Genomic DNA, 26298 nt, shown 5'->3' on the forward strand with positions numbered 1-26298 from the left:
GACGTTCAGGATCTCTTTTATTGAAAAATATAGGTTATTTTCGATAACACACAAGAAACAGGTAACAAACAAAAGGAAGGCATAATACACATTACACAGAGAGGGCAACACAGACAACACCCCATTCGCACAAGGTTGTTAACCCTAGAAATGACCTGAATATATTATGTAGTGTTTGAGTGATTGGAAATATAAATATCCAGTTATGTAAATTATTTATTTTACTCGTTCCCCTTCATGATTCGACACAACCAGGAACGCATCTTTATTTTTTCAATCTATGAGCTCTGCCTTCCACTTAAATGTCCACAGTGATTACCCACATAGAGAAGGAAAGACAGACAGATATGACAGGCTCTCCCAAAAGTGGGCTTCACAAGTAAAATTATTTTTGGCTAGAAAATTGGGATTTGGCACATCTGTCAGTTTCAGTTAAGGCAGTGAAATCAATCAGTGCAACTGAACCTCGATACTTCTGGCCGTGGCTTTTAATGACGCAAGAGATACAGTCAAGCTGCAATGACTATGCAACTTGCATAAAAATAGAGTTTTTTTATATGCCCTTGCATCTATTGCTAGCTGTGTCTTTCCTTTTCATCCACATATAAACGTAAATAACAAAGCATTTTTTTCAAGGATAAAACAAACACCAAATACTAGTAGTGTCTGGTTAAATTGTGCCTGATGCACTGATTTTAAACAAACCTTAAATCCATCAGTAGTAGTGGATCAGTAAGGCAACTGCTGAACTAATCAAGATCATTTACACAATTCAGTTGAACCACTGTAGCTGCATGGACGCATGAAAACAAGGAAGGAAGTGGTTACTAAACTCTTTTCAGTTTCAACTTGAAAGGAAACATTAGTCAGAAGGAGGAAGCTAATTTGTGTCAGTTATCAGAAAACTATAACATCATAATTATGATGTCTTCAGGATAGAATCTGCTCAGTGGAAAAGGGACAACAAAGTGTACAATCCCTCTTCACACCTTTGGCTTCCTGTAGTAACACAATTCTTTATAGTTAATACAGGCCAATGTATCTAAATTCAGTTATAACCCTGCTTTTCTTTAATTACACCGAGGCTAAGCCTGTGAATTAAAAACAGAAGATCATTTGGGGTCTGGTCTTTGTGGTCCAGCTTTACAGCAGCCTTTGAGCAGTGTCACAAGGACCCCGAGTTACATAAGGGAAAAAAGCTCTATGGCACTTTACTATAATATTTTCAGATGAAAGGGGCTCAAGGCAGGGCTTCACACTCCAGTGACAAACACAGCCCGCTTTATTGTGACAAGATCACCAGCAGTAATCCTGTGGTGACAGAGGCCTTCTGTTCAGCTCAGGCCTCATGATGTCCCACAGTCAGTGAGAGAAAACACAACATGAAGAAGAAGAAGAGGAGACACAAACCAAATTTGAAAAGCACATGAGGGAAGAGACAGAAGGCATGAGCTGAGCTTTAGTTATGGAAAGTGTTTTCCCCAAAAGTTTCTTTCCAACTCCTTTCACTCCCTGCTTACTTCTGGAATGTTCCATTCAGAGTGGCTGTTCTTCCATGTCAGTTCCCTCAGTGTTCAAAAGGTAGAGACGGATTGACAGTGGAGGGTAAGGCTCTCTGACAGATGGGCTCTTTCAAAAGGAGCAGTCACTCTCTCCTTGCGGACTTACAAAGTAACAGTTCTCCCTCTTTTTCACAGTCCCATTCCCACAGCACCCTTCAGACGAAAGTGTCTTATTTCTGTTCAAGTGCAAATCCACACTGTCGAAGGACTTGCTAGTTTCAGATAAACCTCTTCCAGAGCCGTGTCCTTATATTTTCAGTGGACTTGAATCTCACAAGCGGATCTCATCGTCCTCATCCTCCATGAAAGATGAGAAGTTGCTCTCCTCCTCTGGCGGGGCACTGAAGGTGGCGCTGTCTGTATCTCCTGCGTACGTCTGGCTGTTTGGTTTCTCATCCAGGGCCGCAGAGCCAGAGCTGGACATGGAGCAGCTGTCCAGATGCTGCAAGTGTTTGGGCCGAGTTTCGGGGGTGTACTCTGGGGTGTAGGGGCCTCCATGCTCGGGCCCTAGATCTACAGAGCTGGCTGGTTGCAGAGAGGCCTGCTGCTTCATTTCCTCTTCCTCCATCTCCTCCTCTGCTTCCCCATCCCCATCTTTCTCTCCCACCGCGCTATCTTCCTCCTCACCGTGGATGCTGAGAGGCGGTGAGGCGCGGCCCTCGCTGCTCTTGCCTTCCTCGTAGCCTAGATCGTCATCCTCCTTCTCCATCACCCCGAGGATGTCCCCCAGCATGGAGGGTCCCAGGTCCAGATGGAAAGACATCACCGACTCAGCGTGCTTCATTCCACCGCTGTAGTGGTAGGGGCTCTCTGGTAGCTCAGTCAGCTCCCCGAAGCTTTTCTCTTCCAGCTCAAGAAAGTGAGAAGCTGCAGCTCCGCCCCTCACGTCCCCCTCCCCGTAATGCTTAATAGGACTTGAGGACAAACTCTTTGCCACCAAACTGTCCCCTCTGTCCTCATCGTTGAGAAAGGGCAGAGACATGGCGTTCTTCACATAAGTGGGTGACCCTCCAGGAGTGTCCAGGATGTCCCTCTGCTGGTCGACCCTGTTTACAGATTGGGAGCGCTTGCTACTCCTGAAGGTGCGAGACAGGAGGCTGGGCCGGGGGGAGCGGGGCAGGGAACTGCTCTCAGGGGGGGGTTCTCCTGAGCGGGTGCTGAGGAACGAGGTGTCTCCGAACGCATCGCCACTGCGGCCCACATGCATGGTGTGGCGGAAGTCTCCCAGCGGGGCACTGATCATCTCCCGGGTCAGGTCCATGCGACGCTTGGTCTGGGAGGTGCCAGACACCAGCTGTTTGAGGATCGGCATGGTGACTGATTAGTTTTGTTTTTGGAGTCAGAAAAAAAGCTTCCAAGTCTTTGATATAGTCCTTATGAGAGACGTTGGGCCGATAGTTGACTCTTCTCAATTGCAGTCAGCGTGGGAACCTGAAAGATTAGAATATAATTAATTAAATGTGCTAATTGTATCAAAAATAAATGTGTCCTTAATTCTAAACAAAAAAAAGACATTTGAAGTAAACACATCTGCCAAAATGTTATGCACTATTAAAAAGGGGGACATGCTGTTCAGTAGCACCTCCATGACAAACATATTTACGAATATTAAGAAGAAACATATATTTAAAAAAATAAATATGGGTTAGCTTACATGTATAATAATAAAAAATCATCAACATAACATTGTATAGAATATTCACACCAAGCGTTTTAATCCCATCAAGTAAATATAAACATTTCTAAGAATCTCATGTTCCACTAATTCAAGAGCTGAAGCTACCAATTATGCAAGTCCATAATGATAAGCAGCACTCTCTGTGAGATGACCTCGGAAATGCACTCGGAAAAAGAGATCAGGAGCACCACAGGATTATGCTTTGCCTGCATTATAATTGAGAGCAAAACACCAGCCACAGACCAAGATGGATCAGAAAAGGATAGCTGGGGGCTGCCAGGGATTTTTCTGGTAAGAAGCTCAACTTTGGCAATAAAAGTATGACTAAAAGCTAATCTTGCAGTCACAGATAAAGTAAATTATACAATAAGAAATATACGCCTCACAATCGAATATGTTATTCAACATTCGTCATTGTTTGACAAAAGAAAGATGAAATTGTGATCAGAGACATGAGTCCCTAGCCATTTTCTTCTTCCAAGATAATGGTGTATAAGCCTATGAAGCTAGCTTACTGACAGCTGATAGAAACCGTGTCCCTGCATTATTGAAACATGCAGCGGAGAGTAGACAGAGAAGCCTCACCGCAGGCTGGCAGCAGTCTGCCGTTTCCGCAGGTGCTGCACTGGAGGACAGGAGCAGGAAGTCTAATTAGCTATAAATCCCCAGCTCATAAAACACACATACAAAGAGCACTGTCATGGTGGTCTGCAAAAATTACGTGCAAGCCGTTTATACTGACAGACATCAGACACACATGCATATCATTTGTGAGTGGAAAGTCTCCATGGTTACCGCAAGCAGGCCTAAAGAAAGCGCTTACCTTGCTATCGGCACTGTGCAGTGCACCTCTCTGGCTCGCACACAGTGCATTTTTCTGTTTGCTCACGCAGGAATATCATGAAAAGTCAGCACCTTAACCTTGGCTTTGGATTTCTCACAGACAAGCTTTCAAAAATATATTTAAGTCAAGAGTTGTTTTTGGTAGTAGAGCCGTTGGGAGATTTAGGGTGTTTAATGTGACAGGCTTTTAAGTGCGCTGACCTCGTTCTTCAGTCTCCACTCCCCACCCAAACCCCGTCTTTGCCAGCTGAGCGAACTCTTCTTCCTGTTAATGCCCTCACCTGCTTTGGTTTCCATGGAAACACCCTCCTGCAAGCAGAGTGTTTCCTGTCAGGGGCTGCGGAAGGCTTGAGGCTTCATGCAAGCATGCAACACATGGCCTCCTTCTGTGTCAACCCAGAGCTCGTACAATACACCCTTTGAATGGGATGTCTGCTATGTTTTCACTCATTCATCCATGTTCTATATATTTGTAGAAGTGAAAATTGGAATTCATAAAAATATATAAATGTTACACTACATTGGGCAAGGAAATAAATGTATCTATAGTTAGAGAAACATATACATTTGAGATAACAGCGTTTTTGACTCACCATGTGAAAACTTTCTATGAACTCAAACGGTTGTGCCAAAACACACAAACAAGATGAAGAAACATGTTTATTATTGAAGCTGTTTGTACTGATTTGTTTTTAGGGGAATAATGAGGGAAATATTTCACACCAAGCCAACAAACAACGTTTTTTTCTGGCTAGTTAGCTTCTGGGTGGCATACACAGGCAAGCAAAAACAACCAGCAGATTAAACGAAGGATGACGGTGAAAGCCCGACTCCCACTCCTCCATCTCACTCCCTTGGGCCAGGATCAGGCTGGAAAGCTTTAACAGTGCCCATTGCAGGGACATGGGACATGTGTTACAGACTACCAGACAGAACGTTCATCAGCTAAATCTAAACCAGGCACAGGCCTTTAGCAGCAGCATCTATCTGATACACAGCCTGCATAGCTTTGTGCATCTTTGTGAAAGTGTGTGTGCATGCACGTGTGAGCGTACATGTGAACGAAAAAGTGAAAAAGGGCCTGAGAAGGCAGCAGTTAGCGTGGGAACTACGGGGTCACAGCGGGAGGATTGACTTTATAAACAGACTTTCACAACACTGAAGGTCTGGCTGCAGCAGAAGACCCAGTGGAGACAGAGAATGTGGGACAGAAACAGACAGGAAGAGCTAAGAGGCACATCTGCATCTTCTCATTTTGACAGCAAAACGTTTAAACACACTCCACACTGACCTACAGACCTTGAGCCCTTTGGATGACAAATGAATCTGAGCAGTCTTGGTGTGTGGATGTGGTATTTCTCAACTTCTGAGTAAAAAGCAGCCGTGCATGAATGTCTACACACTGTAATAAACTTGAGCACAATGGGAACGATTCCAAACCATCGCCAATGCTGCCTCACTTCTCTCAACTTTTCACATCTGTTCAAGTAAATGATATTCCAACCCGTTACGCAGAAATGGGTTCTTTTACTGAGGGGGGTGAAAAGAGGCAGCACTAAATCAGACGGCAACCTGGGTTTTGGATCTCAAGGGAAATGCTGCAGTCATTTATAAACACTTCAGAGAAATGCTACATCACAGGAAGTGAAAATACCAAGCTTAAGCCATGACACAAAATCACTTCTACCGTCTACATGCATCAATTAAAGTTGTACAGCTTAGCTAACAGCACACCTCGTCAGAAGATTGAATTGATATGCGAGACACCAGACTCCTGTTTAACCTGGATACTTTGTGTTTAAGACAAATGTTAGTTTCCTGTCAATTCTCTCACACCCTCAAAAGAGGTCACTCAGACATACACTCCAACACCACTAATGGACTGTTTCCCTAATTGAGTATTGATTCATCTTCTTTGTGCTTAACTTGTTCAGTGTGTATTCTACAGTCTGGGGGGGGGGGGTGCTGCTACAGCGATGGGGGCTTTGTGTCTGCCTCATTTAAAGTCACTGACCTGGATGGACAACCACATGACCTGAGGGTGAAAAGACATTGGGGGGGTTGGAGTCCACATGCAGCCAAATCGGTTGAAGAGGATCCGTCTCACTAACTTCTTAAACTGCTCTGCATGTAAAACACTGATGGCCTTAGCATTTGTTCATTAAACCTTCGTTCATTCCCATATGTTTAAGAGCAACACAAGCAAGAGTTACTGTTCAGTAATTGGCCAGCACACATACGCACACACATGTTCCAGTAATTAAGTTGACAAATGGCCTGTAGAAGATAGGTATCTGCCATGCAACTCAGTTAGTGCGGCTGAATGTCTCATTTAGAAAAGGAGCAGCCCAAGGACAAACAGTGGAAATCACATTATCTCTGAATCATCCAGACCAGGAACAAGAGACATAAAGCTGATGCTGCCCTCCGAGGTAAACAAAGCAATGAGAGTAAACATTACAAATAAAGCTTTATTGCTTGCATAAAAGCCAAATTTAGCTGTTGCTTAAACGGTGCACTTTAGGGAATTCTAGATGGCATACCATTTGCTTGCTCTGTTTTGATTCATATCAAGTCGTTGACCTATAGGCTATCTGAAAAGTGGCATCGTGCCCCGCCAACCCATTTCCCTGGCTCTCTCCACCATGGACTTCCAACACAGCAAGCGAGCCAAGGGCTCATTTTGATCAAAGTGTAAATCCTCCGTGGTCTAAAGAGCAAGGCAAATCTAAAATCTGTACATTTTTTGAAATTCAGACCACCCTTAGACTGCGAGGGTTGGCTTTGGGTTTTTTTGTGGTCAAATATTTTATACCAATCTTAAATCCAGTTTAAAAATAAATGTATCAAATCAAATATTTACAACATTTTAACCCAAAAATATCAAAATGTTTTTTCCAGTTTGTATGAGAGGATAATGAATTTTAAAACTGAATATTTGGGGATTTTTTTTTTCTATCCAACAAAATAAGACATTTGAAGCACCACAGAAGGCTCTAGGAAGAAGTTAATTATTTAAAAAAAAACAACTCAACAATTAATTGACTCGATAACTGAGAGACATCCATAATGAATTTAAGTTTTAGTTGCAGCCCTGGATAGAAATATAATCAAATAAGGAAGGAGAGATTCATCCTTAATTATAAGAAGATTAAATAAACACCAATATATTACTTGCAGATAGAATGAAGAAGCCCGTGTGTGTATTTCTCAAACACAGACGTCAAAAAGCTCACATATCGGTGTTTTTGCCCTCCATAATAATACCTGGCAAGCTAGTGTGAAGCAGTCTGATATGCTAATGGCACACATCACCCAGCAGGAGACTCTGCTTTGCAAGGATCAAAGCACAACAGATCTTTAGAGCTTCCCTGCTAATAAAAGTGTCCCTAGGATTTTTGAATTAGCATTCATATCAATGAGAACTACATCTGTTGCTATCCTTAGATCAGTGAGTAAAGCATTTGAGGTAAGCAACTTGAGCTAGAAGATCAAACTCATACGAACTCAGCAGTGTTTAAAAATATAATTCTGAATATGGTCGATAAATGTACAACTAAACAGTTTTATATAATCCGTGTTGGATCTGAAGCTAAAATTATCAATAGGTTAACTATACAATTCTGTCTGTAAGAGCAGGTCAGAAGAGATCAAAAAGAAAGAAAGAAAGAAGAAAAGTGACACATGATGACACTTTCAAAGGAGCCAACAACTGATGAAAGGGTTCCTGGCAATGATTACACCTTAAGCAGTTTAGCTCAAATGTGTACTAGCCGACCTGAGAAACTGAAGAGGAGAGGACTCGTCTCCTTTACAGTTTCAGCTGACACAGCCTCCAGACGAAACACTCCATCTCTTTCTGTCCATCCTTAGCTTTGGTGAAACTAACAGCTTTTATTACAGACACAAAGAGCGGATGACAGACAAGAATGCCGTACTCAATATCAGTGCCTTGGCGAATGTAAAGTGTTCTGTTGTGGTGTAAAAAAAAACTGCTACACATCATTTTCCTAAATCTACAATGCCTTTTTCTACACAAACACTATCGTCCATTCCCTGTGTGCTGTCGTCTCTGACCAGAACTAAAGTCCCCAAACATGGGACTGAAATGGCAGCCAGCATGGCTCGATATCAACGTCATCTGTGTACTGGGCGTGGCATCTGAATACAAGTGGAGGCTTCCAATCCAGAAGTTAATATCTCAACATAATCAGAGAGAATGAGCAGAGAGGAAGTTGACGTTGGCGATATTGACAAGAAAATAAACACTTAATATTATTACTTTGGAGGAGGTTATGTTTCAGTTTGGTTTTCTTAGTCTGTTTGTCAGTAGAATGAAAAAAGTGTTTAATCTGAATCTGGGTTTATGTATTATATTTTGTTTATTGGACGGCCCAGCAGGCAGCGTTGTTGTCCACCAATGGAACATCCGTAGTTTGACCCCTTGACCCCTTGATATGCGAGTGCTTGTAGATGGTAATCTTTCCTGATGAGCAGGGGGCACTTAGTACAAATGTGTGTGAATAGGTCAATGCTGCCTTTTGTTGTAAAAGCGCTTTGTAGTGGTCGGATAGACTACAAAAGCATTTTCTATAAATGTAGTGAATTTACTATTTATGGGAACGGCCTTGGCGGTGTCTATGCTCTCTGAGTGCCCTTCTAGTTTTGAATGTATTTGGCAATAACACATGGCTAAAAACCTTCCTATAGCTTTATTATTCTCATCCAGCTGAGCCTGTAAGGTTAACATCTTGCTCCAGGTCATTAGTAATTGCCCCCCGTCACTACAAAACACGTCTGAGCACTTTTCAAATGGGTATTCACAGAATTGCACCAATCTGACAAAATTACCACTGAGATAAGTGGCTTAACACCACTAACCTCGACACAGCAGCATGCTTTTCAAAAGTACAGATTAGACCGGTACAACACAGCTTAATATGATAGAAAAATGTGTTAGCATGGGGTACGTCCACAGGAAGGAAAGGGAGAAAATGAGGCGGCAAACCCTCCGATCTCTCCGGAAATATACTCACCCTGCCCTTCCTGGCCACTCATAGCGTAAACAAGGCCTCCATGTCCTCCATCATGCAGTATTACTGACGGGCTAACCAAACAAACACAGCTCATATCTCCATTAACACACAATTGTAATAACCTTCAGTGCTGTGGGCTAGTGCTGGGAATGTGTGTTCAACAACTAAATGGAACATGCATCATATCATGGAGCGCCTCAACTTTATTGACCTGATGCTGAACACACCGGATCTTAACTCTACAGCAGATATTGAAGCTGAGTCACAGTCGATGACAGATTCGACCTCAGGCCCAGGTGTCCCTATCGTCACCCAGGACAGACTGTCACCGACCAACCAGGTGTCTATTAAGAGCTGCAGAGAAGTAGTGAGGTTACAATTTGAAACGCTCGAGTGGAAACCTTTGCTTCTCTATGGAAAGAATGCAGAGAACTTATGGGATGCAGAGAATCTTGCTTTAAAGTGCTATATAACTATAGGGGTCAGACAACAGAAAAGCAACAAAATGCACATACTGAAAGTACGCCAAAGAAGCTGCTAACAAAAAGTGGAGGGCTCTTAGGTGTTTGTTTTTTTAGTACAAGTTTCCACTTGACTTTTGCATTGTGGCTGTCTCTGAGTGGATAATAAGTGTACTGTTAAGTGGATACCTTTCAAGGTTTAATATACAATTATTGGATTAACACAAATCAAAAGCAGTTCAGATAGTGACAAAAATCATCATTACATTTTGTGCAGTGACATTGTCTACCGCTATGCTAATATAATCTACATCCAACAACAATGAAACAGGATGGCAGAGAAGAAGAAACATTTCCTCCGGGTCACAGTACCAACTGCAGCCAAGCAAACAAAGCAAAGCATGCTGGAACAGACCAGAAAACAATGGCACTAAACAAAAGATACAGGAACAAACGCAGCATTCAGACACTGAAATATGAGACGCCCATGGAATTTGATGTTTGAATACTAGGTTATAAAAAAGGTAGGTGGCCGCAAACTTTGAACTGTTGCTTTTTGTCACAAGTCACACCATAAATGATGTATTGAGAGACTGTACATTTTCAACAGCTGGTACATTTCCCACTAAGGCTTTTCTGTAACATTTGCAGGCAGGTAGTACCTAAGAGAAAAGACAACCACCCAACATGATACTTCTGCTACACATCCTTCAAAAGCAACTGTCATGCCCTCTATAATAATCCTGTGGTTTACTATCACCATCCTCAGAGGCATTCCAGAAAAAAAAAAAAAAAAGTTTATATAGGCATTTCCTGGAATGTGAAGGGGCTGGACAGGACACACACATTGCCACAAATGAGCACACAAACTACGACATGTTCAAACATGGGTGCTGGACCATACACTCAGTGGCCACAAATAACACACTGAAGTTGCACTTCAGCCCCACCGCAAGAGGATTTTGAGACAGTGATTATCTCAAAAAACAAGTTAGTAAACTGCATCCCGAGCAGGTTGTGTTCTGGGCTGTGAGCCAGCAAAAGCTGTCTACACTGTGCTGTGTCCAATACCAGAGTGGTTGGCACCGTGTCCATCACCACACGGAGGAAGGATAACTTTCACCTTCGGGCACTAAACACATGTCTCCTGCAGGCAATTAGACACTTTGTAATTTAAGGAACAGAGGAAAGTTGTTGGAGCAGAACCTGTGCAGGCTGGCTAAGAAATGTGTCGCCTGTTCTCAAAAAGGCATTTCAAAAGCACTTGGATGTGGGGAAAAGCTAAACCTGCTAACCCTGTGACACATCAATCTTGCTGTGGAGGTTGGGTTGTTGCTGTGTCATCAACCTGAATCCATCATCGTCCAGGCAGAAATGTTTGACATCTCACGAAAGCTCTCTGCGTGTTTGGGATTAGACGGTTCAGATGTCACATTAACCCGTGAAAACAAAGAAAGCCACCCAGATGGCCTCACAAGAAGAGACATCAGATAACATTATCTACTCAAACAATTGCTGAGTGAGGAGCTCTTATCAGTATGTCGGCCAAGGCCTGCAGACCTGAGGCCTATCACCTTATTATCCAGTCAATGTGCTCAAAAGATGCCATCCTGAAAACCCTGCTAAGCAAAGTGAAAGGCCCTGCCAACTAAAACAGGCTTTGGGTTATGTGTGTAATGAACTGGAGAAACAGGACATGCGTGCACTGCCTGACAGGCCAAAGTGTGCAGTGGGAAATTTTGTTTTTTAGTCACCTGATCAAGTAAACTAAGAACAACAAACATGAAGGCCAAATAAACTAATTCTCAGTTTACAAAAAACATATGTTTACAAGTAGTGTCAGTATTGGGAAGAAGACACGTTTAATACACTTAATATGAATTAAAAGCAAAGTGTCACCAAATATATTTATGGCCTAGTTTCGAGTATTTAGAGGCTCACTTCTGTCTATATGAGGCCTTTGAGAGCGTTCTAGCTTAGTGAAATGTGAAAAGCTAACGTAAGAAACCAATGCTTTAATTATAGCTACAAAGCATTCTCAGGTAAGCTAATTTTAAGGACATTAATGTTACTGTTGAGGGGGTTTCAGACACAAAGGCCACGGTAGACTCTACCCACAAATAACTGCTACATGGACTAGAAATAAGTCTTCTTAAGTATCCATTTGACAGCCCACTTGCATTTATCAGTCTAGTCATTCACTCTCATTACAATAAAGCTGTGATTCGGGGTGGGTCAATGGCAGGAGAACAATAAGTAGCTGACCACAAAAGCATCAGCTGCCTCGCGCACCGTGCGCTCTACTGAACCGATAAATAAAGCAGCTCTGTTAAATACATATTATTTGAGCTGTATAAACAAATAAAAAGGTGCATTTGATGTGGTTAGTGAAAGTACAAACATAAAAGCGCATGCACTTACCGAGCATCCCCATTCATAAAGCCGGGTGCTGCTTCACTTTCAGGCCCCCAGCAGGTTGACAAAGGGGGCGCGTTCAGCAACCGAAAGCAAACGTAAACCACTCGGATCAAACTGGAGAAATCCACGGAACCGATCGACAGAGAGATCTCTCTTTTTTTATTTTTAGAAACGTTACTGATGCTCTCACTGCATCCTCAGAAGCGATGCTGCTGCTCTGAAGCCAATAACTCAGCACAATGCCTCCTGCCTCGGTAGTGTGTTTGAACACGCCCTCTTTACAGGCTCCTTAAAGACACAGGCTGCCAGCATGGGGCCACCAGACAGCCTCAGTCTAATTTCCTTCTCCCTTAAAGGTGGGGTCGGTGTCATGAATACTAATGAAACATTAGTATTATTATTAAACAGAAACCTGAGAAATACATCAGAATTAACTGTAATACAACCAATCGTGCTTTTAAATGGGCTCATATATTTTAAAATGCTTGAAACCATTTATGTAGAATGCATTGGTCTCTACCTATGGTCTCAACCATGGTCTCAACCTATGGTCTCAACCCACCTTTGACATCAGTCCAGAAAATATTAATATTGTCAAGACTGTATATATAATGCAATTAGCAGAATAACCCATAACACTATTTTCTTTTTTCTTTGTGGTATTAAAAGTGGCATGGCTGATGATAAAAATCTGTGTGAGAGGCCTAGTAAACCTTTGTGAAAAACCTAGACATATCAAAGGAAGTTGAAGAAAATAAAATCCTCTTGCATCCTAAAATAAAGGTTCTAGAAGGTGCATACAGGGAGACACCCAGCTAATTGTACAAGATGAACAGCATACACAAGATAACACGGCAAAAATGTGGGACACAGTATCACTCTTTGTGCTGAGAATGACGCAAAATTAGAGACACCCACAGTTAGTAAAGGCACATGGGGTTGTTGTATATGGCTATTAAATACAGATATCAGATTTGAATCACTTGTTATGCAAACTGTTTAGAGATTAGATTAGATGTTAAAAAGTGCTGATTTATTTCTCACATACTGCAATCACTGAAGGCTGTTTTGAGTGATTGACCCATTTGTTTGACCTATAGTGTATTCCAGGTTGATCAGCTGCTCTCCGTCAGTGACCGCTAATTTGTATTTTTGCAATGGTAATGACTGGGAAGCAGCCGAGGAACACCCCAAGGATGTGCATACTCACCCTGAGCTCAAGAGAAAGGAATGTGTGAATGGTTGATAATTATCAAAGGGCAAAAGTCACACTTCTTCCATACACAGTTAGAAGGACTAGATGTTTTCTTTTAGTTTTTACTCAACCGTTCATGCTGTTCCCGAAATATCTGCATGTAGAGTGTCAATAACCCACATTCAAAAGTTATTTCCTGTCTTTGGCTAAGTTCCCAGTGTGGTCTGTCCCACCAGCTGATGGGAGAACAAGACTCTTTAGGATGAGAATTTGACTGCAATGGCCTTTTGTCCAGGAACAAGCTGCATTCAACTATTAGTTGACATAGTCACGACATAAAATGAATCACTTTAACTACTTTCTTGGCTGACATCCACTCAAATGATCATTAAACATTTATTTTATTTAATATGTTTCCCCATAAGAGGGCTCTGTCACTCGATCTCCAAATCTGGTTATTGAATCTGGCAAGAAAGGTAATCAGAAAAAAACAAAAGCCTGCTTTTACTGCACATGCAGCTGGTCTGTATATATATATATATATATATGTTCCCCAAGCCTTGATACTGCTGTTATGGGTGAACACATTCATTTAGCACATGATCATTTATTTCTTCAATGCAAGAAAGTTGGAAATAAACACAGCATGGAAGGAATTTGAACTTCTGCAGAGGAAACATCAAGGCTGCATATAGGTGTTGCTGCATGAGCAATACGGCTACAGTCTTCTTTTGTTGCAGCTTTGTGTATTGCACTGTCAGCTTTGACAGCTCGGTTCAGGACTGGGTGTTTGCAATGGAGTAACAGCCTTTGCCTCAACCATTAATACGTATGTGTCTGATGCTGATGTTTAGTCTTTCCAAAAGTCTTTTCACAGTTGAGGCATTTTGGACATTCAGGGAAATCTTTAGCTGTCTGGCCTTTTGATGTTTACGTTCCTCCCAGATTGTACATACCCTTTTAACTTTCCAGGACTATCAGTTTGGCAATCATTTCCAAAGCCAGCAGTCTGTGGATGTGGTCTGGGGATGTGGATCTATTCGGTATGGCTGTTGATGCCAGAGGATTAGACAAGGAGCTGCTTGATTGAACAATTTCTTTCTGCAGTGTAGGGGGATCCATCGTCTATCTTTTCAGTTTTGTTATTTCACAGCAGAGAGTGTAAAATGCTGCAGCGTTAAGACTATAAAGCATATCAGAAAGCAAAGACCAAGTCCTTTAACCTTTTTGCATTGTAACTCCGCCCATGACATTTTGGGTGGCGGTGGCTATTTATTATGGACAAATACCATGGCAATGATCCAGAGGCAGCTGGTTAGTTAAAAATGAACATCACAATTCTGCCAGTGCCTTGAAGAGGGCAGTGGGGAAGCCTATTATCAACACATGCTCACAAAATGGATTATGATGCATAATCTCCATTTCATTAACTGTCCCGACTTTCGTGAAGAAGCCCTATACTGACTGTATACTAAGCGATATGTGACTTGTGCATGTAATGCCATAATACCAGAGGACTTCTTAAACTTTTTAGAAGCTATGACATCCCATTTCTTTTCCCATCATACATCATGATTTTGTCCTCATTTTGAAAACAGCAGTCAGGCTGAGTTAGCTGTGTCGCAATCGTGCTCTGATTAACTCCAACAAGCGTCGTCAGAATGAGGACGCACTGTGTAAGTCGCTCCCATGAGAAGATACTGAACTGAAATGTAAAAATGTAACAGATTTGTTGATGTGACGCCTTGTCTGTGCATCTTTGTGTATGAACAGAAGATTATTCTGTGTGCCTCTTCACAGTGAATTGAGTGGCATTGAGTGTGAAGAATTACCATAATTTAAAGTTACAAAACAGAATTATTCAAACTGGTACAAAGCAATATATTATATTTAGTTTTTAAAACTGAGCTTTAGTTTTATTGAAGAAACAAGTTGGGATATAAAAAATACATGAATTCCTGATTTCTTGCTGGGGAATAGTCTGAGAAAACCTAAGATTCATCTCATTGTGATGCCACTCAATAATACAGAAGTTAAGCAATTTGCATACATTTTCCATACGCTTTTGCACATTTATGTTGTCATTCTTTGGGGGTTTTTTTTCGGTGAGGGTAAATAAAAAAAATCCCAACGCTATCAAACTGTATCCTTGACTTGACTTTCTATTTTCCCTTAAAACCCTCTGGTTAGGGAACCCTCTGGTTCCAGCGTCCTTTGCTTTGCTTAAGATCAATGTTTTCCAGCCTGAAATAAGGAGATTACCCAGGCACACACTCCAACCCTCCCCCAGCTTTTCAGCATGCTTGCACCGGATCAGGTTCTTCTTCAAATTCTTCCCTGTAAATCATGCTCTTATGCATCCTAATTATGTCTCTGTTGTGGCTGAGAGAATCAGGTCATTTCAGCTCTGTAGGATCATGTCTCATCTTTAATCACTTTGACTTCCAGACCATGCAAACAGCTCTTAAATAGTTGTCAGCAGGGTCTGATACAGTTTTTCAAAGCTTTACCACAATGTCAGAAGTCACCTGCCTTATTTACCAGTACATATTATTCTCCATAACATGGCATTATATTATCAAATATTCAGATGAGCCATAAAGAAAAAGCCGTTACAAAATAGAATAATTTATTTAGAACTATCATGAATAGGTCCATAATGTTCCTTCATGATGCATACAGTGATGTTAACATTGGATATTTGACAGATGGTGTTTTGGAGCGATTTTCAAACTTTATACACCAAGGGTCCTCCTCCGGCACAGCAATGTCCCATTCAACTTTTGTAAACCAGCATATTCAAAAGAGTTGTAGAAAACATCCCATCATAACATATGTATACAGTCAGCATAAAACACATTTTCTGTCGTCATAGTAATGGCATGTTACACTGTAACATGTTGAGGACACATTATTTCACATCAGGATCCTTTGTGATACATTTCATGTACAATAGTTGTGTACTTTTGCTGTCAATTATTAAATAAAGTTTCTTAAATAAACCAAGATATCCTAAAGCTGCCCTCTTCTCCCGCCTTATTAACAAATACATCATATCAGCTTTTTTACTTTTAATGTTTACTGTCTGTAAGTTTCATGTTGTCTTGTTTTTTGTCATTTTGTCAAGAAAACACGTTAAAACAAAATCAGTGTTTTCAGTTTGGTCACAGTTCTATATGTGTCAGTAATCTGATGGTTATTCTTGCACTTCTATAACTAAATGTTTCATGGTGATAAAATCTTTTGAACCAACAAGATTTGTGCTTTTGGTCCTCAGTCATATTCTTTGATAACTTAAAAACAAACTGATGCACATTATGAATGTTGTCTTAGCTTGTATATCTAATGACAAGAGTACTGGCACACAATCAACACATTCCCCAGACTACTATAAAGGTGCCATGATGCTTTAATGTGATTCATAACATTGTCACTAGTGGTGTTCGGAAAATGTTTAGCTTGAAGCTATATGATATAAATATCTGGTAAACAATATAAGACATGTACACATAATAAACACATAATGCAGTTCCAACAATGGTCAGGCAGAGTGAGGGTCAGAGGGCCACAGTGACCGCTAGTGCCTCTCTCCAAAGTCAGAGTCCATTTCTCACTATCAGCTCAGTCTTTGTCCAAACATGATAATACTCCATCAGAGTTCGTGTTTCCACTGACCAGTCTAAGCAAACAAAGTGGTCCATATTCTATATGATGCTAAGGTGGTTCTTTTTCTATAAAGCTCTCATATTAAACATTAATACAGTGTTTTTAAAACAAGGTTTTTACTTTTTTCAGAACCTCAGGTTCTGTTCTCCCTTGTTTACATGGTTGACCCTTCACATGAATGTACTTAAGCAACGCATAAAAATGTTCAAATGATTGTCTTTCATAAAATACATAATCACATGGACTTACCAATCACACGCGCTACACACAATCATACACACACTCTTCACAGAGGAGAAAACGCTATTCAAGATGCCTGCAATGCGTAATATTGAGCAACAACTCTGCCAAATAGACAGAAAAAAGAGAGAAAAAGAGCAAAATACAAACAAACCAACAACAACAAAATCAAAGACTCGTCCTCAAGGTCTTGTTGTTATTGGAGTGAGAGCTGTGTGTCAAACAAAAGAGGAGAAGCCCGCGGTAGGTGCCTGAGCGGCACAGCCCAGGCTGCTGGGGGGCCGGTAGAGGGTGCTGTGCTGGCTGGGGGGGTCGGAGGACAGCAGGGAGGGGGTGGGAGTCCGGCTACCCTTAGACCTGAACAGAGTGCCCTGGCCCTGGCACTGGGGCTGTGGGGAGGGGGCGCTTGGGGGGAGGAGTGGTGGCAGCGGGGGCACGGGGGGTGGATGCTGTCGTGACTCCTGCTCGACGAGGGGCTCGGGCTGGGAGTAGCCGTATGCTGGCGGACGAGAGACGCCCTTCGGCTGTCGTCGCCATGAGTTGTAGTAGGTGGGGTCGCTGATGTAGTGGTTGACAAAAGAGTGGGTCTTCTGCCGGCTTTGATCCATCTCATATTCGCTGTCACTGCCCTGTGAGCCAATCAGAGAAAACAGTATAAGACTGAAATTATTAAACCGTTTGCTATGTTTACTACAAACACAGCTACATTTCTATGCTCTCAAATCAAAGCTAATTCTAATACAGCACCCGAACTCTCAAACTGCACACTACTGGGCCAAAACAGAGTACTATATATCTACTGAGAGACAACTGGAAATCTATCAATGCATGTGTAACCCTAATGATCACAACACATTGAGGAGCTCACCCATACCTCTGTGGAGCACAGAAGTGATAAGCGTACACAAGAGTGTCCTGGAATTGGACAGAGACAATGTTTACAGTGTTCTTAGTTACAAACTGTTTGTGTGGGAGAATTATATCACTGTTTCAGCACACTGACCTTGCAGAGAACACAAACGGTTAACCAGAAAAAAGAGCAACTTAATCTCACAGCAAACTTTTCAGACTTGGTAAATGTGTGTGCCTGACAAGTGCCTGCCTATCTACTGCTCTGGTGAGATACTGCAGCTTAACAGATGTTAAAGCACCATTTATTTGCACAAGTGGCAGGTAAACAGTGGGAGGCTTTGTGGAGGAAAAGAATAACAGTAGTTTGTGTCTCCCAGGAGAGCAGTGTTTGTTCAAACCGGGGTGAACAATGTTTTGACTGTGCAGGTACCAGATAAATTGGCTAGGGAGACACAGGGGTGTGGGCCGACAGATGTTCACAATCTGCTGCTATCGGCTTCTCTGGCTTTGTATCATCACTTCTAACCCCCCCTGTCCTTTCACTGGACCTCCCTATTTCAACACAAACACAAACACACTGAGCTTTTCGGATCATCACATGATGAGCTGAGAGCCAGAAGCCCAGATTAATACAGCATTTCCTGTTAGGGAAATTAATTAGTTGTGACGAGATTTCAAGACACATGAGACATGAGAATTGGGCCTGTACTTCCTTCCCATGGGAGAAATAAGTATTAAAAGGCAGATCCAAATATCTCAGCCATGACTAACGGAGGATATTTAATTTCGAGGTTATCAACCCGAGGCAAATGTCTTGCTGATGATTTGCAAAAATTATGCCTAATAATTAGTCATCTAGCATCTAGAAAAGCAGTAATTATATCAAAAAAGATTGGAGGTTATAACTAAGATGGAACTTGAATGGGACAAAAGTAGAACATTAAATAAGAAAAGTACTTTTTGAGTTTGGAAAGGTTATGACCCTGGAGGGTTTGGTCACTTCAATTTAAAATTCAAACAGTTGAATTTGACTTTGTAATTTAAATACATTTCCTATTCCAGACAAGAAGTAGACATGGGCTGTAAGCCAGGGTCACAGTGCTTACCTGAGAGTCAGATATCTCAGAGGGCTTCTCGGTCAGACTGCTGCTCTCTGCAGGGATCAGGTCATTGTACTTAGTGCTGACATCCTCATCTGAGTAGTGCAGGCTTCCAGGGCTGGGTCTTGGTGGAGACCTGGACCAATAGAAAGAATGAGACAGAGAGTGTCTGTGAGAGACAGAAAGCACAACTGAGAGAGAACTGAAGAAAAATGTCCCTCTGGGAAAGTCAAATGGCTCTCTTTTTTGAGGAAACATTTGAGTAAACTTAAAACACCATGTCATTCATTTAACTGGGATGATTTATGTTAGCCAGCAACATTGTTTTACAGAAGCTTCACATCCCATGGGGAATTCAGTGGGATCAACATGCAGAGATTCAGCAAAAATTATAGCTTGGATCAGACAAACACAGAATGGGCTATTTCTGCATTCCTGAAAGCCACTGTTACACAAAGCGGGGTGGATATTATAATTGGTTCTATTCTATTCCATTTCCTTCTGATCGTGGCAAAGTGTCAGAGAGGCATTTGGGCTGAGTTCTGCTTGACTTCAGCTCACCACAACCATCATGAGATGCACAAACAGGATCCTTTAGGAGAACATTTGAGCATCTTCATGAAAGGATTCTTTGTGGTGATTATAGCTGAATTGCTGTACAGTCAGAGATTAAGACCTCTTGCAGAAAAGCTGCATTGCCCTGAGTTTTTTTATGAGGGCAGGTCAAGTAAAGGATTCCTGGTTTCTTTTATCTCCAGTCATTAAGTCCATAAAGTGAAGCAGTAAGAAACATCTGTGCAGGCAATTATTTTTCTTCTTCTGCTGTAATGAGTGCTGCTGTGTTCAAGGTCTGCTGGGATTGAATTGAATGATCAGAGGGCAGAAACTGGACCCCTACCCTCACATCACTGAGCCACATCAGTGGGCTCAGTATATATCTCAGGCTAACACAGCATTAGGGAAAGAGATTGCTCAGTTGGTTTTCTGAAATAGACTGAAGAATTATATAAAGTAGGAATGGCATGTATTTAAATGATCTGAAATGGAAAGCCTTGTGTGTGGGAGCGAGAAAAGAAACACTCACACCACTGTGATGTCAAGTGTTATGTTCCACTGTAGTAGCCTCAATGCGTGAAAGGGTTAAGGAAAACAGCAGACAACCTTGACGACCTCTCAAAAAAAATTAAATATGTTCTGAGATATAAGCGGGAGCTAAATCACTGGGAATGCCAACAACAGGAAGCTTAGGAAGACACAACATCACAACGGCCATGAAAGGGTTGACACAACAGAGATATCTCCTCTGGGTTAAAGAGGATGACATGAAGGGGCGGACTGTGAACAAAAAAAAAAAAATCTACTTGGGAGTCAGACGAGTGAGATTCAGACATCCGGCCATGTGAGTGGAAGGGAGGGGCCGTGGATCCTGCCAGTGATCACACTCCAAAATGCTGCAAGTGAGCTATGAATTATTTAGGAGCACTGTATTTCTCCCATTGCCTTATCTGTCTAATTCATCCGTCTTCCCCTCACCCTTTCAAATATCCCGCAGGGAGCCCTCCCACTGTTCCTCCTCAGTCCACAGATCATTAGCAGAGAGTACGGTAGCATATTGGAGCTCTTCAAAAGAGATGTAGAAACTCAAGACTCTTTGATCCCCTTCTTGGACTTGTGGGTCAAGTAAAAAAAAAGCACAGATTCCCCTGCCTTTAGTGCACCCCTTCATGCACATTCCATCATAATGTGAGAAAACCAACATCTTTTTCTTTTTTGGCTTTGAAAGGAAGCAGACTCTGGACTCCCACATCCCCCAACCCAACACGTGACCATCCACCCAGTCACCAATTATGTGCTACCCATGTCTCTACACATTCACTTTGCCTCAATGCAGCAGAGTTTGTGAAAATTCCTCTTATCTAATATTTACCTAAACATTACCAAAGAGACAGCCTGCCAAAGTCCTGCTGTCGGGTAGAAGGACATGTTCTCATACAAACGGTGTTGTACTTTGTGTTGAGACAGCTCTCACAGCACTGCATCCGAAAGAAACTCTGGGCTGGGGGCCAGAAGAAAATGGCCGGCTCTGACCCATAAGGACTCTTTGTCTAAAGCTGTGATGGACAGACAAAGAGCAATGCAGAAGCTCATGAATGCTAATTAGCTGTTATTGTGCTGTCCCCTTATAAATGTGTGCTTCACACAACCACTGAATGTCAACTAGGGGAGCAGAAGCAGGCTCAATCAGCAGCTGGGCTCCTTGAGGCGCGGTTTGTTCTTTCTAGACTGGCAGATTATCGTGAGGGATAACTACAATATTGATTGCTGCCTGTATCATAAATAACACTTATGTAAGACTGCATTGGAAGACAAAACTCAGGCGAAACTTAGCTAACAACATGTTAAAGTTGTGGAACTGACCGTGTGTAGATGCCGTTCTTGCGGCAAAAGGAGTTCTTCACAGAGAGGCGTCTGTTGTTGAGCTCCAGGGTGGGGAAGCGCCCCTCGTCCAGACGCACCATCTCTCCGTGGGTCAGAGGCAGAGCGGTGCAGTTGGAGTGGTTGCCTGGACAGGGGTATGAGGACGACACTGTGTGGGTTGTGGAGTTAAATGAGTGATTTGTGATCTTCAGTCAAAAATACAATCATTCTTCAAGATTATTTAAGTACAAAATTAAGCCAAATAAACTATTGGTAATGCTTGAACTACTGCACATCGTTTTAACATTGTATTCAATACATCCTCCACATTAACATGCACAAAACAATTGAATAGTGCCTTTTGACAGTCAGTTAACCCAGTGTCAGGTCATGGCCTCTATTAAAACAAACAGATGAGCTTCATGGCTGAGAAAATTGGGGAGGGGTTTAGGGGTTAAGAAGCCCTCTTTGTGTCCCCGCACAAACGTGGTGCTTGTCTGAACTGGTCTCGCCAAGCCCTGTTTACCGACCTTGGTAACCCTGGCACCATGCTAAATGCTGACCGAGCTTAAACGTCTCTGGTACGAGGCTTTAGGAAGGCTTGACCGGACCCTTCTCTCTCCCCCCCAAATGTCTCGCCTTCCCATCTCACCCCTCATCATTACTAGCAGCTTCATGCAGCATGTGACCGATTATCCCCGGATGCCCTCACTGTGATTCATTTGCCACCAACCATAATGTGAAGTGTTAACAATAAGTCTACTACCTGTATAATTGATTAACTTTCCCAATGTGTTTTTGTGTTTGAACTCTGATAAAGAGTTTATAGGAGCAGCAATGTCGCCTGGGGTAATTCAAAATCATGAAAATTGGCTCCTTGATGCAGTGTTGGGAGAGCCTAGTGCTGTAGTTATGTAATTACTCTCAGTCTGACTAATGACCTGAGCATTAGGCCGCTGCCAAGCCATTTATCTCAGTATTGATCCTTGTGCAGTTAAACATGAACAATAATGTTTATTCACCTGCCTATGTCAGCTGTTTTACCGGTAACCTTTACTCCCATCTTTCCCCTGTCAGCCAAACAATGTTAAGAAAACCTTGGTAATTCATCTAATTGTCAGAGCCTTCAGTCCCATTTTCTATAATGGACTATGGATGTGCAATCGTTAAAATGTAATTCTCAGCTGAGCTGTCTAAGGGTTAGACAAATTCCAGTCAATAGCTTAGATTAAAGAAGCAGACAGAAAAACAAAGACGTGAACAGCACATTTTCTTGAGTTTCCTACCTGAATCAGTTTTTTTCGTGTATTTTTTACTCTGGCCTCGGATGACGAGGATGAAAACAAGGAGGAGGATGAAGATGAGGCCCACCAGGGCGATAACCACCAAGAACCACCACTCCTCATAGAACGGAGACACTTTCTGGGCTGAATACATAATAAGAATGATTAATAAGTATACAATCAACAAGTATTGTTATGTTAACACATTTTGGGATTATTGTTCTGATTTAAATACCTGATATAGAGGGGGAGGGGGCACTGGGTGATCCGTAGCCATAGTCGTTGACTGCAATTACTCGAAAGTCATAGGTGACCCCTTCTCGCAGCATATCCAGGTTAAGAGTGTAGGATGTCACTTCCTTAGGGATGTCTTTGATAAGGATATCCCACAATCCTTCATCTAAAAGCAAGATAAGAAATGATATGAAAAAGGAACTATAGATGAGCTGTTGGAACAGCAGACCGTTTTTAATGTATGTGGCTCACCGGAGGGTCTGGCCTCAATGACATAACGTGTGATTGGTGCACGGCCCTGATCCCCACTGGTCCAATGCAAGGTGAGGGCGGTGCCATACCGAGAAATAAAGGGTTCTCCTGGAGGGCCTGGCGCTCCTTGGGAAGACAAAAGTGGTGGATTGTTAGAAAAAAATGGGATACATGAGAGAGAAGCAAGTGCTCAAAACATATTATGGGCAGAAATATCTCATATTTAGAGAGTCCCACCTTCTCCAGGTCCAGTCGTGATGTTGGCCTCCACCTCCGGACCATAAGTGAGTGTTTTGGCCCGGATGCGATAGTTATACGTGACGCCATCGGCAAGGTCTTTGATCTTCATCCACAAGGGAGCGCTGCCCTTCACATCTACTGTCACAATCTTACTGACACCTGGAGTGCGAGGAGAGGAGTCTGTACAGGAAACACTAAGACTCTAGATACTGCGTTCTACAAGCGACAAATAGCATAGCATTTTGCATACAAACAAGACATACAGACACATTCACAACTGTACACCGGACTCGCAGACTATCAGAGACATGCATATATTTGCATATTATCCGGCAGCTTTCTAGATATCCTGATAGGAAGAGACACCGGGACCTTTTTTATAATAGACCAATTGATATTCCCTGTTTTAACTGCAATGTTCGGTTTGCTCTGGGTCCATTAGCGGATAGCCGAGGGACCGTAGCGGCCTCAGTTCAGCATTCCACCTCTGCTCCCAATTACTTGACAATCTGGTCCAGGCAACCACACTTAGCCAGCTATTAGCCATGTTCCTTTCAGCGAGAGAGGAAGCTGTGCATAGTCTCACCAGATCATTCAAACTTATTTTATCACCCATGCCATATATATACTATATGTTACTGCAGGGCCTGCACTCACCTGCAACAGATTAGAGCATGAGCTTAAGCAGCGTGAGTTAAAACGAATATGGTAACTAGGCAAGAGACGGTAAATCACAGTCTGAGAAAGCCAGCTGAGGGATGTCGAGACGGAGCAGAGTTATTAGGCTACAGGCAGAGTTTCTCACCATCCACTGGAGTGCAGGGCTCATAAACCAGTCGGTAGCCTTCGATGATGCCGTTGGCCTGCTTGGGCTCTCCCCAGGACACGTTGACCGAAGTGGTGGTCAACTCACTGAAGTGGATGAAGCTGGGAACACTCGGTGCTTTTGATGTAGAAAGGGAGGTGATGACAGTTGGATCAATTCACGGTGCAGAGACAAAACACTGCATACACTGCATACTCAGCTCTCAAACTGCTGAATATGCCACTTTAGAGAATATATCAATGACAATATTTGTACATTTTCAGTGTTAAAATGATGTGAATGGTGCATAAACTGTCATAGATCAAGAAGAATTTGGAATCTTTACGTCATTGATTCTTGACAGTCCTCCTTAGTGGATATCTGAGTTTTCTTTTTTTTTATTCTTTATTTATTTGGGGTCACATTATAGTACAAGTACAGTTGTTCAAATCATATATTTTTAGAGACACGAAAGTGACAAATGAAATAGCAAACAAAATTAATCAAAGTAAAATAAAAACGAAAAAGTACACAGGGGTTGTTTGAAATAGCAAATGTCTACACATGTACATGCATATCAACATACACATATACATTCAATAATGTATGTGTATTGAATGTATATGTGTATGTTGATATGCATGTACATGTGTAGACATTTGCTATTTCAAACAACCCCTGTGTACTTTTTCGTTTTTATTTTACTTTGATNAATCAAAAGGCACGCAATGACTCTAAATAATAATGATCACGCCACCAAACACAGATTAAAACTAAAGTAAGGAACCTGTTTTGAAAATGTTAGAAGTAGAAAGTCTCAGGTATTTTTGTTAAAAATGAAAGAAGTAAAAAGTCGTCAGAAAAACAAGTAGTGGAGTAAACTACTGAAAACCAGAAAAAACAGTAACAAAGTATTTGTACTCCACTACTTCCCAAAGCAGAGCAGCTACACAACAGGTGCTCAGTCAAAGACAATCAAAACTTCCCTCCCTTGTGAAAAACAGATATAATCATACCCATTTCCTACAATGGTCGTCCTCTCATTCGACAGTCGTCCTCCTCCGACCTCTGTCTTGAGAAGTGAAATACAGTCACGATGTGTGTGAGGTGGAGCTCCTGCAGCACCTCTCTGACTGTCTCGATGTACAGACCTATAAAGTGGACCTTCAGTTTAATCGTACCCCACAAAAAGCAGATTTATGAAGATGACACTGAGCACACAGGGAATGATTAAAGACACACACACACACACACACACTTCTCTCAGATGAGAAGGTCGATGTCACTTAAACATGCTCACACAACTTCAAAATAAGTTTGGCAATGCTCCTGCATGTGTATAGTTACATCATTAGTGTTTAGCTGAACCTGATGTTTCCCCATCCTCCCACCTACTCTCACCTTCGTTCATCTGAACAAAGTTATTCATATTCTACCACCCACTGTTTCTTACTTTCAACTAGACAAAATGACTGGCTGACTACAACTAGACAATTTAAGAAGCCACCAAAATGTATTTCCGAGCAGGCTATGAAGATATTTGTGGTAATATTTCAAACCACACGCAAATATTTGATAAAAGATATCAGAGGATCCCATGTGATTTGAATGAGTTATTTAATGTGGTTTTGACTATCAAATGAGAATTTAACCTGCTCCCATGTGGAGCTGCATATTTTTAATAACAGCTTCTCGCTCGCTTCAGCATCTGCTCATCATATTGTTAATACAGTGTTTGTAATTCAGTGCTCAATACGCATGACACAGCAATCTGTGGGGACCAGATATCACTGAATATCACTGAATCTGACCTTGCGGCTCACACAACCGTATTTTGCATCTGAAAGTCAATAAGGTTTTTACTGTTGCATTTGTTCATGTTGCAGTTGTGAAGAAAACTAATATGCAGCGGAGGGAGCGAGTTGTTCCAAAGGGAGCATACCAATGAGACAGAGATGAGTCTTAAAAGCAAACTGACACTGGCTAACACTCAAAGTGGGCAGACATTTTGCTTT

General features: G+C 42.0%; 2 protein-coding genes across 2 annotated transcripts; both read right to left on the bottom strand.

Annotated features, from left to right (window-relative positions):
- LOC104959452 (cdc42 effector protein 4-like) lies at positions 1 to 12258 on the bottom strand. Its single transcript, XM_010787349.1, has 2 exons — positions 12002 to 12258; positions 1 to 2993 (listed from the first exon to the last, which is right to left on the bottom strand). Exon 2 carries the CDS (start codon positions 2872 to 2874, stop codon positions 1834 to 1836), a length of 1041 nt encoding a protein of 346 aa, XP_010785651.1. The 5' UTR covers positions 2875 to 2993; positions 12002 to 12258; the 3' UTR covers positions 1 to 1833.
- Positions 12259 to 15730: 3472 nt separating this feature from the next.
- Positions 15731 to 25712, bottom strand: LOC104959453 (protein sidekick-2-like). The gene is made up of 9 exons (XM_010787350.1): positions 25685 to 25712; positions 24284 to 24421; positions 23476 to 23637; positions 23239 to 23364; positions 22988 to 23152; positions 22756 to 22896; positions 21470 to 21638; positions 19058 to 19187; positions 15731 to 17728 (listed from the first exon to the last, which is right to left on the bottom strand). Exons 1-9 carry the CDS (start codon positions 25710 to 25712, stop codon positions 17318 to 17320), a joined length of 1470 nt encoding a protein of 489 aa, XP_010785652.1. The 3' UTR covers positions 15731 to 17317.
- Positions 25713 to 26298: the final 586 nt, after the last annotated feature.

Source organism: Notothenia coriiceps, unplaced genomic scaffold (assembly GCF_000735185.1).
Source record: "Notothenia coriiceps isolate Sejong01 unplaced genomic scaffold, NC01 NC01_scaffold00030221, whole genome shotgun sequence".
In the NCBI taxonomy this organism is placed as follows: domain Eukaryota; kingdom Metazoa; phylum Chordata; class Actinopteri; order Perciformes; family Nototheniidae; genus Notothenia; species Notothenia coriiceps.

Excerpts from the sequence above, each read along its gene's own strand:
- LOC104959452 (XM_010787349.1), bottom strand. The coding sequence starts at position 2,874 with ATGCCGATCCTCAAACAGCTGGTGTCTGGCACCTCCCAGACCAAGCGT.
- LOC104959453 (XM_010787350.1), bottom strand. The coding sequence starts at position 25,712 with ATGAATAACTTTGTTCAGATGAACGAAG. Across the intron at positions 23,638-24,283 it reads GCCCTGCACTCCAGTGGATG|GTGTCAGTAAGATTGTGACA; the intron begins GTGAGAAACTCT and ends CTCGCACTCCAG. Across the intron at positions 19,188-21,469 it reads AAGAACGGCATCTACACACG|GTCTCCACCAAGACCCAGCC; the intron begins GTCAGTTCCACA and ends CTATTGGTCCAG.